At 41.9% G+C, this 23369-nt stretch overlaps 1 protein-coding gene across 1 annotated transcript; it reads left to right on the forward strand.

Moving 5' to 3' along the window:
• The first annotated feature begins 497 nt into the window (after positions 1-497).
• Positions 498-16503, forward strand: FLVCR1 (FLVCR choline and heme transporter 1). Its single transcript, XM_026110631.2, has 10 exons — positions 498-1492; positions 4647-4791; positions 5914-6054; positions 6995-7062; positions 7336-7439; positions 8694-8804; positions 10088-10193; positions 10411-10522; positions 11248-11315; positions 12702-16503. Exons 1-10 carry the CDS (start codon positions 857-859, stop codon positions 12765-12767), a joined length of 1557 nt encoding a protein of 518 aa, XP_025966416.2. The 5' UTR covers positions 498-856; the 3' UTR covers positions 12768-16503.
• The last annotated feature ends 6866 nt before the right edge of the window (positions 16504-23369 follow it).

Raw genomic sequence — 23369 nt, forward strand, 5'->3', positions numbered from 1 at the left:
AGATGCCATGGGGATTACTGACATCATCTTTGTCTCCATGCGCTTCGCAGCCACCTGCACTGACAGCCCTGAAAGGTCCAGTTTAAACGGGAACTAAAAGACTGTATTTAAAAAAACCCTTTGGCTAGCAGGCTTCAAGCAACACATTTCAAAACGGTGCTCAGCACCCGGCATCAGCGAGGGCCGTTCTCTTTAAAAATTACAGCTGGGTGTTGCCCAACGAAGCAGCAACCTCTCCCCACGCGGCATGTGCCCCAACGGCTTCTGGGCAACCACGGCCGGAGCGGCAGCTTTTAAAAATAAACTCCCCAGAGGTTCCCAAGCAGTTACCAAGGGCACCTCCGCGGGCTCCATCACAGCGAGGGCCGCTTCCGCGGCCGCCCCCCTTCACAGCTGCCCACGGGCACGCGGGGAAATGGCGCCTTGTCGGCACGTTTCCCTGAGGCGGGGTCAGCAGCAGCAGCCGCCCGCCCGCCCGCCCCTGCCGGCGCACCTGCGCGCCCCCCTCGCCGCGCCGCGCCGCTTCCCCCGGGCCCGCTGTAACGGGGGCGGCAGAACCCCGCGGGGGACCCGGCCCGGCCGCGCCGGCGCCGCCCCTCTCTGGGGGCCGGGCGGCGGTGACGGGACGGATTTCGCGCAGCCCGGGGAGGGGGAAGCCGCTCCCCGCCGGCCTTTCCCGCCCCTGGGGCGGTGGCGCCGCTCCCGCCCGGCGGAAGGGAGAGCGCGGCGGTGCCGGGCCGGGCAGTGCCGTGCGGAGCGGCGGCGCCGGGAGACCTTGGCGGGAGGCGAGCGGCGGCAGAGGCGCGGAGCGGGCGCGCTCGCCGCCGCCGGGAAGCTGGGCGGGGAGACGGCCGACATGGTGGAGGCCGCGGACGGGGCGGAGGAGGAGGAGGGCGAGACAGCGGAGATGCTGGGCGCCGCGGACGCTGCCCTGCAGCGCAACGGGCTGCTGCCCGGCAAGGAGGCGGCCAACGGCGGAGGATGCGCGGCGGCGCGCGGCGGCCCGGCGGCGGAGGCCGAGGCCATGCTGCCGGCGGGCGGCGGGCGGGCGGAGACGCGCCTGTCGCGGCGGCGGCTGGCGGTGCTGGCCGTGTTCAGCTGCTACTCGCTGGTGAACGCCTTCCAGTGGATCCAGTACAGCATCCTCAGCAACGTCTTCGTGCGCTTCTACGGCGTCTCCTTCGCGCACATAGACTGGCTCTCCATGGTGTACATGGTGGCCTACGTGCCGCTGATCCTGCCCGCCACCTGGCTGCTGGACGCGCGGGGGCTGCGCCTCACGGCGCTGCTGGGCGCCGGCCTCAACGCGCTGGGCGCCTGGCTCAAGTGCGGCAGCCTGGCCCCGGGCCGCTACGCCGTCACCATGGCGGCGCAGGGCGTCTGCGCCGTGGCGCAGGTCTTCATCCTGGGGCTGCCCTCGCGCGTCGCCGCCGTCTGGTTCGGGCCCGCCGAGGTCTCCACGGCCTGCGCCGTGGCCGTGCTCGGCAACCAGGTAGGGCCCGCGCGGCGGGGGGAGGGGGCGCTGGGGCAGCTTAGCGTTTGGCGCCGCGCTGGGTTTTTTTTTTTCTTTTTTTTTTAAATTAGCCTCGGTGGCGGAGACGCTGCTTAAAGAAGGGGCTGCGGGGTGATGGGTGAGGGGCCGGAGGCGGCGGTGATGGGCGGCGACGTCTCACCCCACCTCCGCCTTGGCTGTACAGGACTCTGTGCGTTGGTAAAGTTGCATCATCTACCTTCCTCTTTTTTTGATTGTGGCCTTAAATCACTGAGCACCCATAGACCCAGTCGGCTCTGCTGACTCACGGATTTACCTGTAACAGCATGATAATTCGCACGGGGAGCTGATAAGAGTCAAGTCACAGATTTATTCAAAGTCCTCGGTTCATGCCTGGTTTCAGATGGCATGAGCAGGCATATTGGAAAGGCTGGGTAAAGATAAGATGCTGGTTTTTTGTTTGTTGGTTTGGTTTTTCTTATTCCACCCGCCCCCAGCATTGCTCTTGCAACTGGCCCCACTTTCCTGCGACAACAAAACAGTAAAATTCCCGTCAGGTTCACTGGTGCAGGCTGAGGCCTTAGGTACGATTTGATCAAGTTAGCAGAGGTTTTGTTTATCCTCTTATGATTCTGATGAGTTATGTTTCTGTTTGGATCGTTAAGGGTGAAGCGGTATGTATTTGCAGTTAGGGTTGCTTATTCTTTTCTACATGTCTGTTTACAGTTTTCCAACATTTTTTCAAAACAGTTTTTTGGGGGATGAAGTCTTCAGTGGACAAACCAACTGTCCGTTTTAGACTGTCTGTTTAGCATCTACTTCTCAGAGTCAGGCTAAAGGTTTCTTTGGAGGCTAAATTGTCCGCACGTGCTTCATCGCGACAGACGGCAGCCCTCCTGGTAGCAAGGAAGGGGCTGCTGTGGTCTCAGCTCTGCTGCACAGTGCCCACAGCTCTCCCGGCTAAGGGGGAAACTGGGGTCTGAGACTGATGCACTGTTCTGGTGCTGAGATCTGGGGGATGAAGTGATGAAGGGAAAGAGGAAGAGCTCCGGTGCTGAGAGGATGGAAAGCAAGAGAGAGATGGACAAGAAAGCCAGTAGCAGAGATGTGAATGCAGTAATTTCATTACTTGCTGGAGCACATTCCCCTGCAGAGGCTAGGACTGAACTTGGAGCACCGCAGTGCTCGGTGGTCCTCTGCTGCCTAGTAGATATCTGGGAAGTACACTGAGAAAGTGGGTTTTATCCTCCTCTGGCAGTTGTTCTGCACAGACAATAATGGCTTATTCTGCAGCCAGTCAGTACTCCATTAACTCAAGTTGTAGAGCTTGCACTATAGGTCTTAAGATCCTTGTCTTGCGTATGACCCATGGAGATTGATACAGTGCCAAGCAATAGAATTTTTCTGTTGTTTATTTTTTATTGTTTTTAATTTTTGTTTTCTTAAAAAAAACCCCTTACTCTCAAAACCTAGATTGAAAGAATAAGATGACAAATTAGGCACTTGAAAGTTTAAAAACCTGCTACAATGAATGTTGTCTGTATAACCTAATGCAGCTGCCTTCTGCATATGCATTATGATATGGACCTCAATTACATGTCTTGCTGTGCTTGTCCAGTTGCACAGGGTGGGCTACGTAACTGGATCGGACTGTTACAATGAGTGGGCCCTTGGTCTTCATATTACGCACCTGATATTTTGCAGAACTTCAAAGCTATAGCAAACAGGGCTCTGGATTGCAGGCAGGACGGACAGAACAGTTATCAAAAATCAAATCATGCCCATTATTGTTTGAAGGGCTGATCACTTGCAGCTGAAATACGAATCACTGGGAATGCACCTGTGTACCTGCCAAGGGCTGTCATGAGTGACTGATTTTTAAAACTGTTTAGCATCTCGAATTAGGCACACCAGACTTACTGGCGCTCTTGATTGTTCTGACCTTGACTGCTCTGCTTCCGCTTTTCACATGTAAGAAGAGAAAAATGGTGTTACTTGACTTTCTTGGACTATTGTGGGTACTATACTGAGCCACACTGAAAAGAATATTCCTGAAGAAAAGGAGTAATTGTGTACTTAGTTCATGGTGTTTGTAAGGTTCACATACTGAAGGGTGAGGATAAAAAGAAGTGAAGTCTTCAGGTGAGCACTGGATACTGGGTCAATCTGACAGCCCGTGAAAAAAGCAACAAAAATCTGTTAAGGCACAAAGGTTGCTTTGTAAACTTACTGGCACATCTCTAATTTGAACACTTTGAGTGTTGAGTTTGCTACTTTTAATAGTTTTTTAACTCTTTTTTTTTTTTTTTTCCTGGAAAACATACCTGAAATAAATGCATGTTTTCTAGTCTAAAAAAATGTTTTGACATTTAAAAATGCAGCTTATTTTTGAAGGAGAAGCAGAGACAAATTGGAGAGAAGCTTAAGACTGTTGACGTTTTCAAATGCTTTACACATATAGCCAAAATTTCAGTCCTTATTTTTGTCTTTTTTAGTAGTAAATCTCTTGCTACATTGGAATTGACCCCCAATACAAACCCACTAATTTTTTTTTGTGATTCTTCTTTCTTTCCTTAGCAATAATTGAAGCTGTAGGTTTCTTTTTATGTTTTTTTTAATGAGGACGCTTTATTTCTCCTGTACTTCTTTGCCTGATCAGTTCTGCAATTTACCTTTTCTGTTGGTATCATTTCAGTAATGGCCGGGTTGTGATGTCAAATGCAGGATTTTAATGAGGAAAAAGAGAAGAGAGTTTCTACAGGAGGAACCAGAGTCTTCTGTTTCATTTTTTTAGTCCTTTGCTCACAGGATGACTGATACAAGTTAATGGGCGTGCATAATATTCTCCTGTGAAAATACTCTTGCAAAAAGAACTTCCTTAATGCTCGGTTGAGTGTGCTGTATGCTACAAGTATTACTGAAGTTTAATCTAGAAATGAAAGGATAAAAACCAGGGCCATTGAAAACCCGATTGTGAAATGTCAATAAGAGCAAATGGCTCATAACTAGTATGCTAAAGGAGCACTTTTCCTTCATAATTTTTGTTAATAGTGATTACGGTATAAATTCGGAATTCTACCTGGTAAGGATCTTTGCTTTTGTTGATTTATATTCTTAGGAAAATCATTTTTGGTTTTCTTCTCTTGCTTTACAGCTTGGCACTGCAATTGGCTTTTTGTTGCCACCTGTTTTGGTTCCAAATACACCAGATGATATTGATCTAATGGCACACAATATAAGCATCATGTTCTATGGAACAGCAATAGTATCCACGCTTCTGTTCTTCTTAACAGGAGTTGGTAAGTGATCCATTCTTATAATATCATGAGTACGGTGACCATAGGGAGTACTTACACCATCTTACTTTCGGCATCGAAGCTTAGCTTCCAAGTTAGTTGTCTGGTATCTTCAGGCTCCCTCTGTAGCACGTTGAGAAGGTGTAGTGCTTTAGTGGTGAACCTGTTAGCCAGATATACTGGGTGATCTAAATTCCTGCATGTGTGAGAAGAGCAGGTCCTCTTGTGACTTTGGATACGCTTAAGAAAACTTTCAAACATTCAGGGAATTCCAGGTCATTGATGTCTTTCTTTTTTTTTTTTTCTTACAGAAGTCTGTCATGTTTTTCCTCCAAAAACTTGCTGAATTATATAAGATAGATTAATTTCAATGGCTGAGTTCAATCATCCTAATTTTGCTGTTTGGAAAGAAAATTAAATCTTAAAAACAAGGACTAGGTGATGTGATTAATGGAGTTGGCTCTTGCTTATCTTCTGAGGAAATTTGGGGGGAAATTATTTTTCTAAATACACTAACCAGAGAGCTTTCACATCTAAGAAGGATGCAAAGGGATTTTATCAGGAGGGACCATAACCTTCATCTTCAAAGTACAAGAATGTAGTAGAAGACAAGCGATAGAAGCCTTTGGTAGTTAATACATTTTTCTTTTTGCCTATAACCGAGACTACATTTTCTCAGGCTTACTTGTGTTTGCTTACCTGTTGCGTCAGGGATAACAGACAACCAATTTACCATCTTTGTCGTGCTTCACGTGGAACAACCTCTCTCAGGGAATGCAGTTCACTTAGTTTTTTGCTACCAACCAGAAGGACATCATGTTATAATATAAATTTCTTCTGCTGTTCTCATAATTCAGATACAGAGGTATACTAAAGTTCTAGATGGTTTGCTGGTGAAGCGTATCTCCGAGTGTATGTTGGGTGTCAGATGTGAACAAATAGTTAGCATATCCATAGTGGCTGTGACTTATTCTCCCCTGAGAAAATCTAGAATATTTTTATAAAAGTGTTAAACACAAATCCATCTGAAGAAATCTGTCAAACTAAAACACTTTGCATTTCAAAAGGAAAAAACATTAGTCTGGTAAAGACAGATCAAAACCTTTCCTTTTTCTTTTTCCCCAGTGTTTGAAGAAAAGCCCAAATACCCTCCTAGTCATTCTCAAGCAGTCCTTCAGACTGTGCCTCCTGAGGATTACTCCTACAAGCAGTCAATTATTAACTTATTCAAAAATATTCCATTTGTACTTTTGCTGATCAGTTATGGTAAGTGGTGAAGTCTGGCAACACAGTCCAAATATGTGCCTAAAGCATGTTGAGTTTTAGTTGTGTTTTGTGTTGCTTGTTTGTTTGTTTTAACTTTGTTACTTATTTAGCAGCCTGTACTGGAAAACCCAGCAGTATCTAAAGTATCATTTACAGGTCTTGAGAAGAGATTGTGCCTAGTAGATAAAGGTTTTGCCTCTGACTTCATGCTTAAATATCAGAAGACTAACTCTTTGTGGTAGCAGATCTGCATGGCTAGACCTGAAATGACTGAAGTGTAGCTGTATCTAAAACTTGAAATTTGGTCTGTATATCTTAACTGCTAAATGAAGGTGAAGACTAGTGCTGAGTGAACTAATGCCACTTAACGTAGCACAGGGTCTGCTAAGTAAGATGAAGAATTAATGAAGGTTAATGTCTTTTTTTTGTCTTTTTGTGTGATTGTTTGTCTCTAGGGCTGTGAAAGATAAGCCAGTCTTCCTCAGATTTGGGAAGGGGGCTATATGGTGAAACTAAATGTCTGTATGAAGACATTTTACGTCAGAGGTAAATCCAGGGGTAAAAAAGAGAAATGGCCAATGTACCCTCTACTGAGAAAAAAGATTCATGAGTTGTTTTGCCTTGCCTTACTGTTAAAAATAATTGCAGTATGAGTGATATAAATCAAGTCCTCAATTTCAGAAGTAGTGAATATGACAGCTTTAGGGATATAATCTTGTTCTTCTCAGCAGCCAATGATGCCTTTGATACTGCCCCTTGACAGATCATAGGGATGAGATACTGGGATCAGAAAAATCTAAGACTATCCAGGCAAGCAGTGTTTTTTTTTGTAGAAGTATCTAGTAGGAAATATTTATAATGCAAAAGTAAATTCTTCCTGACACATGTTGAACGATGTGGCTAAATACAGAGGGTCAGTCATCTTCTTTTGGTTTTGTAGGTATTATGACTGGAGCATTTTATTCTGTCTCCACTTTATTAAACCAAATGATAGTAACTCATTATGAGGTAAGTTTCTTGGATCTTCGTTCTGTTTTTTGTTTGTTTTTGTTTTTTTTTGAACTGTACGTTTGCAGAGTTAATTTTTTTATTACTTAGGTGCTGTGTGTGCTCAGTCATTTGGTTTCTTTTATACCCCTGTCTCTGGTTTATTGCATCTTGCATCATACAGCTGTGGAGTCATAGGAATGTTTGTTTGTGCTTATGACTGCCGAGAGGTCTGAACTTGACTCTGAGTGGAAGCAAGTTATTAATGAGCACCATATAAATATTTGTTGAAAGGGAGAAGAAGTGAACGCTGGGAGAATTGGCTTGACACTGGTGGTGGCAGGAATGGTGGGTTCGATTATTTGTGGTTTGTGGCTGGATTACACTAAAACATACAAGTAAGTGTGGGTAGGCATGTATGGGGTTAAGGGTAGGAAAACAGTGCAACTGTGTTAGAAAAATACTGGAATGCAGGGGAAGAAGTGAACTGATGATAAAAGGCAGCAAGTCCTAGATCTTTTAGTAGCCTTGACAGAGGCAAGTTTTCGAGGCTACAGCCAGAGCTTGAGACTTGCATGTTGGTTCTTGGCCAAAAGAAATGAGAGAGGGTGTGCCGTGGAGAATACAAAGATCTGAAGGGGGTTTCCTTCTACTCCTGGCCCTGCAGGGAGTATAATGCTAACAAGAGAAGCCTTGTACATCCTACCTAAGGTGGCCAGCTGGCCTGATTGTCTCCTTCTCCAGGGGACACATAAAGGCTCAAAACCTATTCTGCTTTTTTTTTTTTTTTTTTTTTTTTTTTTTTTTTTTTTTTTTTTTTGTGAAACAGACAATTAATGGATTCTCATTTTTGGTATTCTTCCTGGGCCTTTTAAGAAGTCTAACACTTGCTTTAATTCAGGGGATGTCAATGGAACAAAACTCTGTTTTGGGGTAGGAGCTCCAGGGTAGTTCACCCATGGTGTGGTGCCCCCAGGAGTGGGCAGTGCCCTGGTGTGCTGCTTGCTGTAACACAAGGAAGAGTTCTGGGAAAAGTTCTCCTCTAGTGACTCGCAGTACGTTACGTGCAAGAGCTCTAGGAGCCTAATGGACGTTAATGGTCTAGATTGGCCTTATTTCTGCATGTGGTTTGGCTTATAAATGAATGATATGTGTTTTATTTTTTTGGATGACAACCATTATTCCAGATTTAATATACATAAAACATCCAAATGAGATTTGTTTGACTTGCCTCTTAGGCTGACTTTTAGCACTAATAATGTTTGATTTGACTGCTGATCTTTTGATTTTTGTATAATGGCCTGTGCTGCAGGATGGCTGAGAGGTACAGCATAGTGGAGAACTAAAATAGCCTCAAGTTAATAGTATCTGATGTGATCATTCTTTAAGAGTCTGAGGATTTTTCTTAGTCTTGAGTGAAGCAGCCATACAGCTAAGGGAATACGGAGCTAAGGGAATACGGAGCTGGGGAAGGGATAAGTTTCCATGGAAGTGCATGATATGTTTGAATGAGAATTACATGAAGCAAATTTCACAACTACAGAATGTCAGTTATAAGGAGAGTAAGTAATATTTGTATGACTTTTCCATGCTTCAGCAATGTGCCATGATCTTATATTAACAATGTATACATATTTCTTGTTGGATTGCAGGCAAACTACTTTGATTGTTTACATTCTCTCTTTTATTGGGATGGTGGTATTTACTTTCACCCTGGATCTTGGATACCTTATTGTAGTGTTTGTGACTGGAGGAGTACTTGGGTAAGCAATTAAAGAGGACTAGAAGACCTACTGCAGTTCTGCTCACAAACAGTATTTGTAATAATGTAAAAAGCTCATGGCTATTTTAACTAAATGATTCTACTGTATATTCTGGTGCCATACTCTCAACATATAGATATATCTTATAGTACAGATTCAGTTTAATAGGTTTCACCTTCTGTTACATCAACATAAATCTAAAGTGAATTTCATTTAACATAAATCTAAAGTGAATTTCATTTAACATAAATCTAAAGTGAATTTCATTTAACATAAATCTAAAGTGAATTTCATTTAACATAAATCTAAAGTGAATTTCATTTAACATAAATCTAAAGTGAATTTCATTTAACATAAATCTAAAGTGAATTTCATTTAACATAAATCTAAAGTGAATTTCATTTAAAATTTCTCCTGACCTAACAGAAGTCTGTATGCAGCCAATTTGCTTGGTTCCAATTCAGAAAGTCCACTGGAATAAAGTTAAGTCTCTCTATTGTCTTCAGTGGCTATTTGACTAGGATCTAACGGAGCAAATTTAGGAAGACTGGCTTCCGTGCATGTTGATTAATTTATATTTTGGTAGCCCAAGTGGCCAGTGTGGTGCTTTGTCAGTTCAGAAAAACGTGCATCACTGTCCTGCAAGATGCATAATCCAGAACACCTAAAAGGTGATGAGGGAGTAGTGCCCTATCTTGACAGGACAGGCAAGGTAGTGATAGAAGCAAGTCTTGTGAGTTACAGTTCACCAACCAACCAACCAACCTCAACTGCATTAAGTCCCTGTCCTTCCTCACACCTGTCTGTCCCCTCTGCCTCTTCCAGAGGAGCTTCTAGTTGCCATTCTAGTGTCTAGCCACCCCGTCTACTGATGGTCCCTTTCCCATGCAACATGAATTTTTGGATTGATTAAAATTATGATGTTCACATATGTCTTCCATTTGAAACTAATTAATTTTAATTATACAGTGGTTGGTGGACTTCTTTGAGAAGGTTGTTTCATGTGTGCGGAGTGGAATGCAGGTGGTTATGGGAAACAGGGCAAATATATTAAAATGTATTTGTCCTGCAAGAAAGATACATGCCTGAAATTGTTGGATGAGATTGGGGAAATGAATTCAGCCCTGATTCAGGATGCGCTTTGCTCTGCCTCAAGACCTGAATCCTGAATTAGGTTTTGAAAGCAGCTAGTTCAGAATACCATCTGTTTATGTTTTGATTTTCTTAGCCATAATAATAAATGAAAACCGCACTTGTCATCCTCTTATTTTCTTCTTCGGCAGGTTTTTCATGACTGGCTATCTCCCTCTCGGATTTGAATTTGCTGTGGAAATTACATACCCAGAGTCTGAAGGCACTTCATCAGGGCTCCTTAATGCATCAGCACAGGTTGTATCATGTTAATTTCCTCAAGTGAAGTAATATTCAGCAAGGACACTCTGCTAGAATCTAAGTCATCTGTCTTAGACTTGGTTGCTATGTCCCCACTGTATTGCTGTAGTCTTCATTTTTTAGTTTGGTTTCTATAAGACGTGGTTTGAAACCTTGCGAGATAGTGGTGAATCATTTCTGTATGATACTGATGAAGTGACTTGTTTGTTTGTAGATATTTGGAATTATCTTTACCCTTGTTCAAGGAAAGCTTACAACAAACTTCAGTCCTTGTGCAGGAAACCTCTTTCTTTGTGCTTGGATGTTTGTGGGCATTATCTTAACAGGTAACTAGTCAGAAATATAAGTAATGATTTATCTCTTATCTAATCATTTGGAGCTTTTTGAGAAAGTGAGTTTCTGTGAAACTTTTAGACATCCCAGACATCGAGAGTTTAAATGCATGGTTTTCCTGTCTGGGCTGAGGACAAAAATTATTCATATGTGGAGGGTGTTTGCTTGTTTGTGGGTGGGTTTTTTTTGTTGTTTTTTTAAAATATGTGCTGTGCATACACTTTCTGCTTTAAGGATGATGTTGCTAATATGTGAACAACCATCTGTTTGGATGCATTTCTTGAGTACTGTCTTGAACTTGAGACAGATGTCTATCTTCAGAGTAGGATAGTAAATGTAAACAAATACATATATACAGACAGTATGCAGTTTTTCAAATATGAGGAATTGCTGATGTATTCATAAACTGTGCCAGTGACTTACACATACCAGTACTTACAAGTGTGCTGAAGGTGTCAAAGCCATCAAATTTTGCTTGAGGTACTCATGATTTAAAAGTTTTTGTCATTTTCTGCATGTGCTTTGTGAGGAGCAAGTTCAGATCCTTGATAAGAAGGCAACCAGTGCTAATTGCATAAAAATGAATACAGAAATTTTGAGTATATGCTGAAAGTAGCTTCTGTGTGCTTTTGCTGTACAAAACATTCTCATTGAAAGGAATGTCATTACCAAGTCAAGAGTCAGCATTCTTTGTTTTGTTTTCGTTTTTTTGTTTCAGCCTTAATAAAATCAGATTTGCGAAGACACAATGTGAATTCAGGGATTATGAATGTGGACATTAAAGCTGTAAGTGCTGAATCTTTTCCCTTGATTGTATTCTTGTACTTGAATGCTTGGCTTTTATTGGCATGATAGTATTAACAGCAAAAGAGTAATTGACGAGAACCTATAGCGTGACTGTTTCCAGTACATCAAGGAACAACAGAGTCAGCAGGGACCCTACCCTCAGATATCTGTTTCTCTCTTTAGCTCCCACGAAAGATCTAAAAGACCTTTTGCTCTCAATTTTTCTGAATTTTTAGTGGCTAATATTCATCTCCTGGTTTTATTTTTTGAATCTAGCTCTTTCACGTTTGCAATTAGCATTGTAGGTTGTGAAGCATTTTTGTGTTTTGGGTTAGGAGGTCATGCTACACGCTACACACTTTATTTAAAAAAAAAAAAAGTGACATCCCTTTAAGTCGAGTCAGGGTGTAATGAACAAAAGCCATGCTGCATTTTTTCATATATACTTCACTATATTTCATGAAATGCTAGGTCCATTCTTCTGCTGAGCACTGCCTAAATTTAAAGGGAGAGTGAGCATTACACTTTCTGCTGTTCAGGAGATCCCAAGACCATCTTTCAACAGCTTTTCTACACTACTAGAAATAAGGGTGACATTGGAAACTTTTTTCAGTGCCATAGTTTTCTTCACCATCTGGATCAAGATAATAAAAGCAGCTTTGTGAAGTCGGTTATTGTAAGATCCTCTATCACATCATTCCTTGGGCCTTGCATATATAGCAGCCTTTGGTTATCTGCGATCAGGCTGCACACTCCTAGCGTCTGCAGAAGGTTTGGAAAATTCGAGGCTGGTGCCTTATGAGCTACCTTGAACCTGAAATGTGTACAGCTGTGTTCGCACCGTATTGCATTCCTTGGATCTATCAGCTTGGGCCAGGGCTATCCTGGGAACGTTTGTGCTGACTGTAGGCAGTGGTCTGTGATTGTTTTCTTTTCCGTTATTACCTTGTTAATTAGGTTAATGTCAGACAACACTATTTACATTAAGCAGGTTAAACAAAAGTGTGGAGTCCTCACCCCAGCGTTATCATAAATAATTGAGAGCTGCCTGTGTTAAAAGTTACAATAAAAATTTGATTTCAGACCTTGATCACCAAGATTCTGCTGTATTTAAATGTAACAGAGAAAAAAATTAAAGTTAATTTCCATGTGATGATCAGTATCTATATGTGGTAAATACCTATTTTAGAGTAATACCAAGAAACTCAATTCTATGTTTTCTTTTAATTATAGAGAGAAGGGAAAACAAGCCTTTCATTAAGTACCTAACTCAACTAGTTGATCACGTATACTAGCGTAGTCTAGTTAATCTAGTAATTGCCCAGGAATACTGAGGGTAGATATACCTTCTGCAACACAGCAGCTTAACTCCTGTTTATTTTACAGGTACCAGTTGACAGTCCTGGAGATCATGAAACTTGTACTGCATTAAAAGTTCAATCAGCTTTGTGAGGCTGAAAGAAGGTGACTTAGAAACGCACAATTTTCGTTGAACACTGAACAATACTAATTAGTGTAATCTCTGGATTTGTATGTGTATGAGTATTAAAATGTGTTTGTTAGCTACTGGTGATATTTGTGCAGTGGAAACTGTGAAGATGCCCAGTTCATTTTGCCCAAGACAAACAATTTACCTTCATATGGAATGTTCATCCTAGCAGTTTCCAAGTTTTGTAGTTTCACTAGTAAAGAACTGTATCAGTGCTCTCCATTCCTGGGAGAAACATACATTCAGGGTGCACATGGAAAAATCTGGAATCCTAAAGTACAATCATATCAGAAATACCTAATCTTTTTTTTCTTTTCCAAGAAATCAAGAGTTAGTTAATTTCTTACTCAGATTTTCCTAGTGCAATTGAAAAGTCAGAGAGTAGGTAGCTGCGCAACTGGAGGGTATAAATACTTCTGTTTTTTATTTTTTATTTTTTTTACTGTATCTGATGTAAACTAACTGTTCATTCTGGGAAACTTTGTCTATAGCACAATACTGAAAATGAGAGATGACTACAATCATGAATATTTCATACTGGCGTCTGACGTCTCTTTTGCCTTGAAATTTCTTGATAGATACCAGAAGGCATATAAGAGAGAACTCTTTCTTATAGATTCCTCATAATACTTTGGGGGACATGTAAAGAGTTTTCCACTAGACAAACTGAAGAAGTTTCTTATAAAAGGAAGGAATAAGACCTTTGATAGCTCTACTATGAAGTGTTTATAGGCAATGGAAAGCTACCACTCAGATTGCCTGTACAGAATATTTTGTGTGCTTTCTCAGTTTAAGTGAGAGGAGTACATGTTTACAAAGAGATGGTGCCTTTACTTTGTAAAGAAGATCCTTGCCTCTTTAATTTAATTAGTGCTGCTGAAGAAATTCCTTTTTGCATGTTTAACCTCCTCTGAATATTTGTGGAATATCAGAAAATATGCTCTATCTTGTTTGCATTGATTTCTCTGCATTATGAATTGTATCATTTGTGACTTGTGAAATTTTTGTCCTCATCATGTAACTTGGAAGTAAGTCATGTCTTGTCTTTCACAGTTTGTTTAAAGCTGTAAAGATGACTGAAAGGAAAACAGTGGTGCTTCACTTCATCTGAGATTTTTGCTTTTTATATCATGCACCTTAGTTACAAAATGAGTGGACTTCATTAACATTCACCTAGCGTTATTACATTTATCTGAAATTGGGATGTGTGTTTCTCACAGCAGGACTTCTGAAAATGTTGTGCTCTATCTACACAATTACAGAATTGATAGTAATACCATAATGCTGAGCCCGTGCTATTACTGAGAAGTCCAACTTGAGTTAGCTGACTTTCTGCAAACGTTTCTTAGCAGAATAGAAGTGAAAGTTCCGACAATATTTGTGAAGCTGTCCGTTGGTAACTGTGGGTGGCTTTTGCCTTTGGGAAAACTGTAATAGTGTGTGCCAATTTTTATCTTCCTTTCCTAAACACAGATTCAGTAAATCAGTTATTGTGTTCCTGGCCCATGGTTGCTACGTATTTGCACTATTACAAGCCTTTAGCAAGACATTAGCTCCGCAGTTTTGGAGAAGTGTTTCCTAAACGTCCAGTGGAAAGTCTTTGATGGTATGCATAATGCTCTCTAAATGTCTGGTACACACTGTTCAACTTCCAAGACTGATTTCCCCCCCCCGCCCCGCACACTTTTTTTTAATTTTTAAATTCTTCTCCCTGCTACTAGTTTCCAGTTTCTTTGGTGTTTATAAGAAGTTGACTCCTTCCTTCTGGTGTTCAGTTCATTACTGAAAAATGCTCTATCCCTGCTGGCTCCTTGGGTTTTATGTTCTGCCAAATTACTTGGCTCCCCTCTGGAAAAGATCTAAACAAGATTTTGGCATTCTAGAAAGCCTGCTGGGCCCCTGAAAAGAAAATATTCCTAATAATGAAGGCTTAATTACATCCTGGATTTAATACCCCCCAAAAGGAGCTTGAAAGCTTGAAACCTGTGAGCATGTGTTTATCTGAAAGCTATTTCCGAGCAAGGATAAAGTATATAAATACAAGGCCCAATAACAAACCAGATATTTTATGCAATGGCTTTGTTGTCAGTGTCTCAAAAAATGAGGTTCCAGCTGGTGACAGAAATAGGTCTTATGCTTCTGCTTTTAATTTTTGTTTCAAAATAAACAACAACCACCCAATCAAATTATGTCTGGAATTGGAAATAAGGTTTCTAACTCTATGAGCCTTGCAATTCTGGCTCAGCTGTCATGTAAGAACAGTGGTGGTGGTGGTGGTGGGGAGGGCTAAAAAAAAACCTACTTAGGCAAGCCTTTTATGAATGGAATTAAATGTGAACTGTGAGAGCATGAGATTGGAAACCAAGTCAGGAAGGACTTTTCAGTGCCATGCATCAGCTTTTGCTGGTCAGTATCTTTTTCTTTAGAGTGCTTCAAGAGAACTCTTGAGGATGCAAGAAAATCCACGTAAATCCATGCTAACTTTCAACTAAAAGATTCAAAAGGTTAGCCTCTAAAACAACTCTAGCTTTCTTCCTGCCCCAAGTGTGTGAAGCTTTTGGTAACTTCAGGAGGAGGGACCTGAAGAATGTTGACCCATTTTTATTTAGGATTCCTAATGGGGTCTTAAAATCCTTGTTTCTGTTGGCTAGGTTTGAAAATTTTGGGCCTGATAGCATAGTCTGGAATTTCTGCAAAGGGAAGTTTTCTTCAACTTGAAAGATAAGTTCTTCATAGCATTTATTTTGTAGATTGTTGCTCATCCTTTATAGCATCTCTTCTGCTGCTGAGTGGTCATGTTTTGAGAGAAGGGAAGAACTGGGAAGAATAAACAACAAGAAATTGCAGGATAATAGAGCTTTCCTAACTACATCCTCTTGGTCATCTCTTGTGCTCAGGATGCTCTGCTGTCTCTGAAACAATCACTGGAGGGTGTAATCAGAGCTGCCAGCCAGTGTTGCCTAATGAAAATTTGCTTTTTGAAAAATCTTTGGACTGACTTGTACATTTACAACCAAATGAAATTGGTTAAGCGATAAGTATTTTTTACTTTCATTTTCCATTCTGTGAACTTGTGAGATTTCCTGCATGAATGGGAACTTGTGACCTTTTCAGTTGCTGTCTTTTTCAATGCCTGTATGTACCACCACCTTAAGTGTTACAGGCTACTAATGACTGATTCATAGACCACAAGCTAAATGGTATCATTGTATCCCATGTGATTTCCCCACTACCATGTGATCTGAAGTCTGTTAAGAGAAGTGAGGTTAATGCATGAAATAGAATGAACTAAACAAAAATATTTCTGAGAAGTGTATTGATTTCCAAGACCCATGTTATTTACTGCTCATGTATTTGTTCTCTTCATGAAGGTAGCAGAGATCTTTGCTGTAACTTGTTTTTGTTAGTGTCCCATTCTTTATGTTTCAAGAGAAAATTTTGAAATTCTTACGAATATTCTCTCCATGCAATATTGTACCTATGCGTTTATGTGGGGGGAATCATTCCTTATCATTATATGTTACTAGTGTTGTGTATAAAATGTAACTTGACTGAAGCCAAAATTACCATTTCCGATAGCTGCTGATACAGCTGATGGTCTGAAAATGATCCATTTTTTTCTCAAAAGCTGTCATTTATTGTAGGGAAATTTTATATGTGGATTATATACTGTGTCATTAATAAACATGCATGCATACATATATGTGTACAGCATCTATACGTGGTGTATGAATGTATTATACACAAGCATTCTGGCTTACAGAGAAATTTTGCAAGTGTGTGCAATTCAAGTATTAGCTTCAGTAGTTGAGCTTTACCACCCTAGCATAGTGATTTTTCCTCCTTTGCTTTGGAAAAGGTCTATGAAGAAAAGAAAGTGCTGCTAACGCCTGGAGCAGAACAATCCAAAAAGTCAGCTCTTTAAGGGTAGTGCAAATATTGTCTTAGTAAAGCATCCAGCTCTAGAGAGATTTTCTGGGAAGAGGAGATGGAGCAACTGCGTAGGAAGAATACAAGTGAGACAGTGCAAAACATTCAGTTATGGCCCCACTTTTGTTTGTAAAACCGGAGTTCTCTTCAGTGGAAGCACAGTAAGACCCGTGTGAACACCCTGCATGGGTTCTTTCATTTGTCCGCAAACAAATGCTTAGCATTGATTCCCAGGATGTAAGCTGGGAGCTGAGCGAGTTTGGGGAATCTGCTTCAAAGAAAGGTTTTTACTTTCCCCAGAATTGTTATTGGCTCTGAGCTATTTTTATATCAGAGCCCCTCCACGAAATGAGGCTGCAGGTGTTGCAGAGCACAGGACATGCAAGCCTTTTATTCCCCTGTGGAAGAACAACACCAGTGTCCGGTCGAAGTTGTTTAAGACAGAGGGTTGAATTTTCAGATGAGCTCTTTCTTTTACTGCCAGAACTATAGGGGCATATTCCTGTTAAAGTGTTTCTGTAAAAGCTGTAGGCTATATCCCTGTTTAGTGTTGTAATTTAAACATTCCCACAGTTGGAAAGGAACAACCACAGCAAATGACTACTGCATTGAAGGTCATTCTTTGGCAGAGTCTGTTTTTCTTGAAGGAAAACACTGGAAACCTCACTAGGTAAGTGGGAGATGTGAAGCCATCCTGGCTATGATGAATCAAAGCTGTTCTGGAGGGAAAATCCTTTTTGTTTCTACAACTGGGAGAAGCCCTGTGTATCCAAAACTAACAAGTGTTATTCCTTCCAGAAAGTGGTGCAGTTTGCACATGGATTAAATAGAGGTGCCTAACAATCCAGCTGTTTCCTGTGCTGAAAAGGTTTCTCAGAAGCTTGTTGGATTTCCTCCCTGCTGTACTTGAGCACAATGAGCCAGTCTTATCTGACCATGTTCAAAATCAATATTTAAATCTTCAGTTAAACAACATTTTTCAGAAGACAAAACAATAATACTCCGAACTTTGGTGAATATCCTTCAGCAGTCATGTGTCAATAAAAAAAAGAGCTAAGTACTGGCAATGTGTAGGCGTAGTTACTGATCGGTGAGGCTGGTTAATACTTCTTTAATAACAGGTATAGCCAAAATTTAGCCTCTAAGATACTGATTTCCAGGAGGCCTCCACATTCTGTCCTGAGGTGACCTGACCATTGCGTATCTTCAAATGAATCGGACCTGAGATGACATGGTTCATTACAAGTGAATTGGTGACAAGGAAAGATGTTGCACAGGCAGGGGGAAAGCAACAGCATTTTCATTTCTGGTCCAGTCTATGGAAAGTACATTGAAAATGTATTCTTCCTGCCTGTCTGATGCAGTTGTTGTTAACAAGTGTTTTTCCCATAAACCAATTCTGCTTATTACAATGCCTAGGCTATTTAAGAAGTTGTAAATAGTATCTAAGGGGCATTGTTAAAATGGTGGCCTTATGTTACAAGCTGTAGAAACGTTGGAAACAAGAATCTACAAAAGCTATAAAGTCTGGGTGGATTGAAGAATATGTATCATGAAAGTAATCACTTAAAAAAAAAATCTGCTTTAAGATACCTCCCATGAGCCCAGAAATGCTGTCGCTGTGGCTGAAGTTCAGCTGGTCAGAGTTTATTAGCTTCATAGAAGAGGCAGTGAATGTGCATCCTAGTGAGCTGATTTTTAAAATGGAAATGTGTAATTAGAAGCCCTCTTTTTCCATGCCTAAGTGACTTTGGCTTATGATATCTGTTTTATTACTGGAGTAGTAATTTTGTATTGTTTTCATTCTCTTCGTATTCTATCTGTACTTGCGTGTGCTTTTTGAAGAACCAACTTATGGAAGTTATGTGAAAAAGGGTCTCAGATGAGACTCAGTTAAGTAAAATATGTAGGTTAAACATCCAGAGAGAGAATGGGAGCTCGGGATGATAGCTTTCAATCTAAGTATTCCTTAATGGAGAATTTGACTTTTGCCCTAGGAAATGGTTTTGAAATTTGTTTCTTCAACTGACTTCCAAGAGCAAAACTGAATTTCAGTTTCATAATCCTGCATCAGCTCTGCTCTCAAAAGTGATGTAAGGGATTACTAAAGCCTGGTCCTTGATGAGCAGCATGATTCAGGGTCTGAGCATAGGCTGAGGAGGGAGATATCCGCCAGGAGTCCTAACCCTGGTTCTTAGAGTACCATGGAAGTTGCTGGGAAAAATCCCACAGAAGTATTCAAGACTTGTGCAGTTTTTCCAGTCTGCACTGAGTTGAACCAGAAACTCAACAATTTTCTTCTGAATGGGGGAATCCTAAAGTTGCTCATCCGTTGACCACTAAGGTAGACTAAGGACCACAGATACATGCAAAGTTACTTACTATATTGCAAATTAATTGTCCAACTAATGCCAAGGGAAAAAGAAATCTAAAATGTAACAGCACTCTGTCTAAGCCTGTGTGTATTGTTTTTCTCTATTAATTCCTTGGAATGTACCTTGATTTCCTCAGAATAATTCATCACCTACTTCTGAACAAACCTGCAGGCACTAGAAGCCTACATCCTGTGCTGAACAAAGAAACATGGTCCTGCTAGGGTGAGGGTGAATCACCTGTGGCTGATTAATTGGCTCCACAGAACTTAAGTGAGTGTATCTTACGCTGCCAGAGAACAACTGAAATTTGCTCAGGGGCCTCTGCATGTGACACATTGCACAGATATTAGTTACAATAAGTCCATGCAGCATGTAAGTGCCAGTCATAAACTGGCTTTCAAATTTGTAAGTGAGTAAGGTTTTTACTGTCTTGACTCCCTAGTTTGGAGAAGATGCACTCTTTTAAAGAGACAAAAGAGGGCTAATGCTTAAAGGCTAAACATGCCCTGCTTTCTCATTATGTCACTGCTTCACAAAAGCTTTAAAAGGGCAGAGATGCCCTGAGAGGTTCAGAAACTTGACAGAGAGTTACCAAACCAGCCTGTTGTCAGAGGAGAGCTGGAGGTCCATTGGCTTTTGGGGAGCAAAGAACTGTGCTGGGTGTGACTTTTTTCTGAGTACTTCACCTCTTCAGCCTTGTGAATGTGTGAATTCATGTGTGAATCTCACTGGATTTGAAATGTCTGTGTGTGTCAAGAGAATGCAGAGCATTATCAATGCTTCCTGAACTCTGCGGCTTGCACGATCACACTTGTGACGTGCTTGTTCACGACTCCAAGGGAAAAAAATGCTCCGTAGGCTTCTTGATTTTGCTGGTTACCTCTGAAAATGAACATAGTTCACATGATAGCAAATAATGAAGATGACTAGAGAAAAACATCTTGCTCCAAATGGCTATAATTCCCTCAAGAGCTTTAAATTTTTAAATTGCAGTAGGATTTGTGTTCAGAGCACAACAATTGAACTTTACACTCAGCTAGGGGCACTTCTGCAGTGGTCTGACTGCTGTTCACTCTTTGTTCAGTGCTGAGGGGGAATCTTAATGTGCAGATCACTGACTTTCAGGGAAGCCTGAAGCGATTCTTCAGATCAAAAGTTGCTTGATGAAATGATCAGTACTGTGATATCTTGTTCTACTGTGGTATGAAGAACAACGAAGCATGGATTCCTCTCTTTGCAGATGTCACAAAGCACTTAAATTCAGGGGGTTGTGGTTTCTAGACTTTTGTGCTATTGTTGAACTTAAGCATTTTTTTCAGTGTACTTGCAAGTACTGCCTTGAGAGGCAATGCGTTTGGGGAACTTAAATAAATAAGGTCAAAATTTGTTCAGTTTCCTAACCAGCATGATACTGTTCCTAGAGGGTATTGGGTATCCCATAACAGAACTACACTGCTCAATCATCTTTTAAACAGCACCAACACTTCAAGGTTTGTGCTTCTGATCTTACACAAGCAATGTTTCTGTTGCAGTGCACTCCTCCCTTGATGCAGGCAGTGACAACTCAGTATTCAAACACAGCTGCTCACTCTGCAATCAAGGCAAGTCCTGACTCATCTTTGTTGCCAGCCACCTGTAGCTCCCACATATCAGGGTTGCAATAAGGCTGACAACTGCTTCAATGAGACCCTGTTTCTGAGCAGCAGATCATTTGTTAGCAGTTGCCCTTCTTGCTAGCAGTGTTTTTATTATGCATCCCTCTCCCCTGCCCCAAAGTAGTTGTGTTGGGTAATTTAAACTGCCCCAGGACTAAAGGTTGAAGAGGAAGTAAGCAGTCAGAAAAAGGTGCTTTGGGTAGATTTATGGAAGGTCAAGTTAGTTTATAATCAGATCTTCCGGTGGAGGTAGAATCATGTGATATGCGGGCTAGTAAGACCTTCACAGCAAACTGTATTAAGGTAAATATTGTCCAAAGCTACAGCAATATTTGGAGCTGAAACCTTGGAACTGGAAGTTAGGCAGGCTACTAGGGACACTAATGTTGTGCCATTCAGAAACAACAGCTTCACCTGCATCTGATGCTATTGGTTGTAAATCAGAGTAAGGTTACTATAATAAACATAGAGCAGGAAGGGCCAGCGATGATGCTGTCAGCAAAGGATCAGGCCAGGTAGAACATGCTGAACTTTGCAGGGAGAGGGAAGGAGAAAACTTGTGAAACAATTTTGGGGGAGGGTGTTGAGGCAGCTAGTTTGTTAGGCTTGATTTAAAAGCTTTCCCTGATGCTTAGGTTCTTATGCTGGAAATCTTGCTTGTTGGATTAGACTGAGATCAGAGATCAAGTGGAGCTCACTTAACAGTGGTTATTTTAGGTAGGTTTGTTTACAATTTGTGGCAGTAAAATTATTGCAGGAGGTCCCAGACTTACTCAGGCAGAAATCAATAGAAATTACGGATTTTCTTTATTTACAGCTAAAATCAAAGCATTTGATGGCTGTGTTTCTGCTAGGCCAGTGCGGAATAAACAGTGTGATACAGTTTCCAGAAAGGTTACCTTGGGGAAAGCTCCAAAGAAGCACACCCTTAAGTGTTCCTTTTATAGTTTTCTTTTTTTAGAGTCTATTCCGTGTATTTATTTCCCAGGCTTTTATGATCACCCTGATTTATACATTAGGTTATCCTTCCTACTCGTTAGACAAATCACTGCTGCAAACTTGCAGCATCACCTATTAACATATTACCATGGTTACATCCTTATCACAGTTTAACCTTTCCTTTCATTACTAACCAAATCCAGTTCCAGCATAGCTTCCAATCTAAGAAAAAGCCCCAAACGAACAAGTTTTATTTCCTTTTTAGGGGCCAGACAAGGTCACAGTGGTCTTTACAGGTAACAGGATAGTAGTTGCATATGAGTAATGCAATGTCAGGGAAACTTTCTAGACCTGTGTTTTCCTCTTCCCTTTCGCAAAGCTGAAACACCTTATTAGGAGTAAATATTTTGGGCTGTTGCTGCTTTTCCGGACATACTGTGATTTCTAAATTCCAAGAAGGCCATTGAGACTCGGCCTGGCTTTAGCAGAACAGTGTGCCCAAGCTGGGAATAGTTGTAAGGTATCCAGTCCTTCGCACTGACCACTGTGAGCTGCAAGTACTGGAAATATTTCCTGCTCTGCTAGTAACCAGCCTGCCTTTCATACACACAGCGGTGGGACACGAACCTTCAGTGAGTGCAAAGCACTTAGTGTCCACTTATGCTGAACTGGATAACAGCACAGTTGCAGGTCTGTCATACTGCCGCTGATTTGCCCCTAGCCGATGGAAGGCAAGAGGAAAAGATAAACCATGAAGCTGTTGCTCAGATGCTCTGAGAAGACAATTCCTTGGCTATTTCCTCCCAGACCCCTAGACAGCAGCCGATTTGCGCACCCGTTCTTCCGGAAAGGCAAACCTCAGACGTGCTGAGAAGGGCTGGAATGATACGGATGATATTTCGCACACCACCAGCAAAGGGTCCGTAGGACGCCTCTGTGCTGGCTGCACGCAGGAGACACAAAAGGAACCACACTGAGTGTGGTTCATGGCACAGCTAAGCCAGTCTAATGGCTGCTCTCTGCCAGAAGAGGTGCTCTTGCTTCCCTCCCCTCCTGGGGCGGCTGCTGCCGTCAGCTCTGTACGGCTGTTGTGCTGGTCTCCTTCTCCGACCTGGAGTCCGAGGAGTGTCAGCACATGGGATGCGGGGAGAGCATCTACCTGAGGAGGGGGAGGCAAGCCCCCTTCTGCCGATGGCAGGCAGCTGTTAGCTGTGCTCTCTCAAGCTGTGCGTGTTTGGCTAAGTGACCTGGGCTGGTTTTTTTTTTCCTCAGCTGACAAACCCCCGTCTGTCCTAGCTGACATCACTGCTCTTTAGAAGATTTTGCCTAAATGGATCAATGAGCCCATACAAGAATGGGTACGCAGGGTGTTGCTCAGGTTTCTCTGGTGGCCTGACAGTGAGGAGGGAGTGGCCAGACCCTAAAAAACGGTATTTCTGCCAGAACACAAAGGGCACCTCTGTAAATCCCAGACGCTCAGGATTTGGCCCTTTGCCTTCAGTGAGCGCTAAATAAAGGGATTCGTGTTAAGGCCTTTTGGACCAGGCCAAGAGGAAACATGCTGTGGCACTGAGAAGGTCCCTGGTATGGGCTGGGGCCCGTTCCCGAGCTGTGGGAGTGCAGGGGGAACCCCCTGTGAGTTTGGAGGCCCAGCTGCTGAAGCAGG

Source organism: Dromaius novaehollandiae, chromosome 3 (genome assembly GCF_036370855.1).
Source record: "Dromaius novaehollandiae isolate bDroNov1 chromosome 3, bDroNov1.hap1, whole genome shotgun sequence".
NCBI lineage: Eukaryota > Metazoa > Chordata > Aves > Casuariiformes > Dromaiidae > Dromaius > Dromaius novaehollandiae.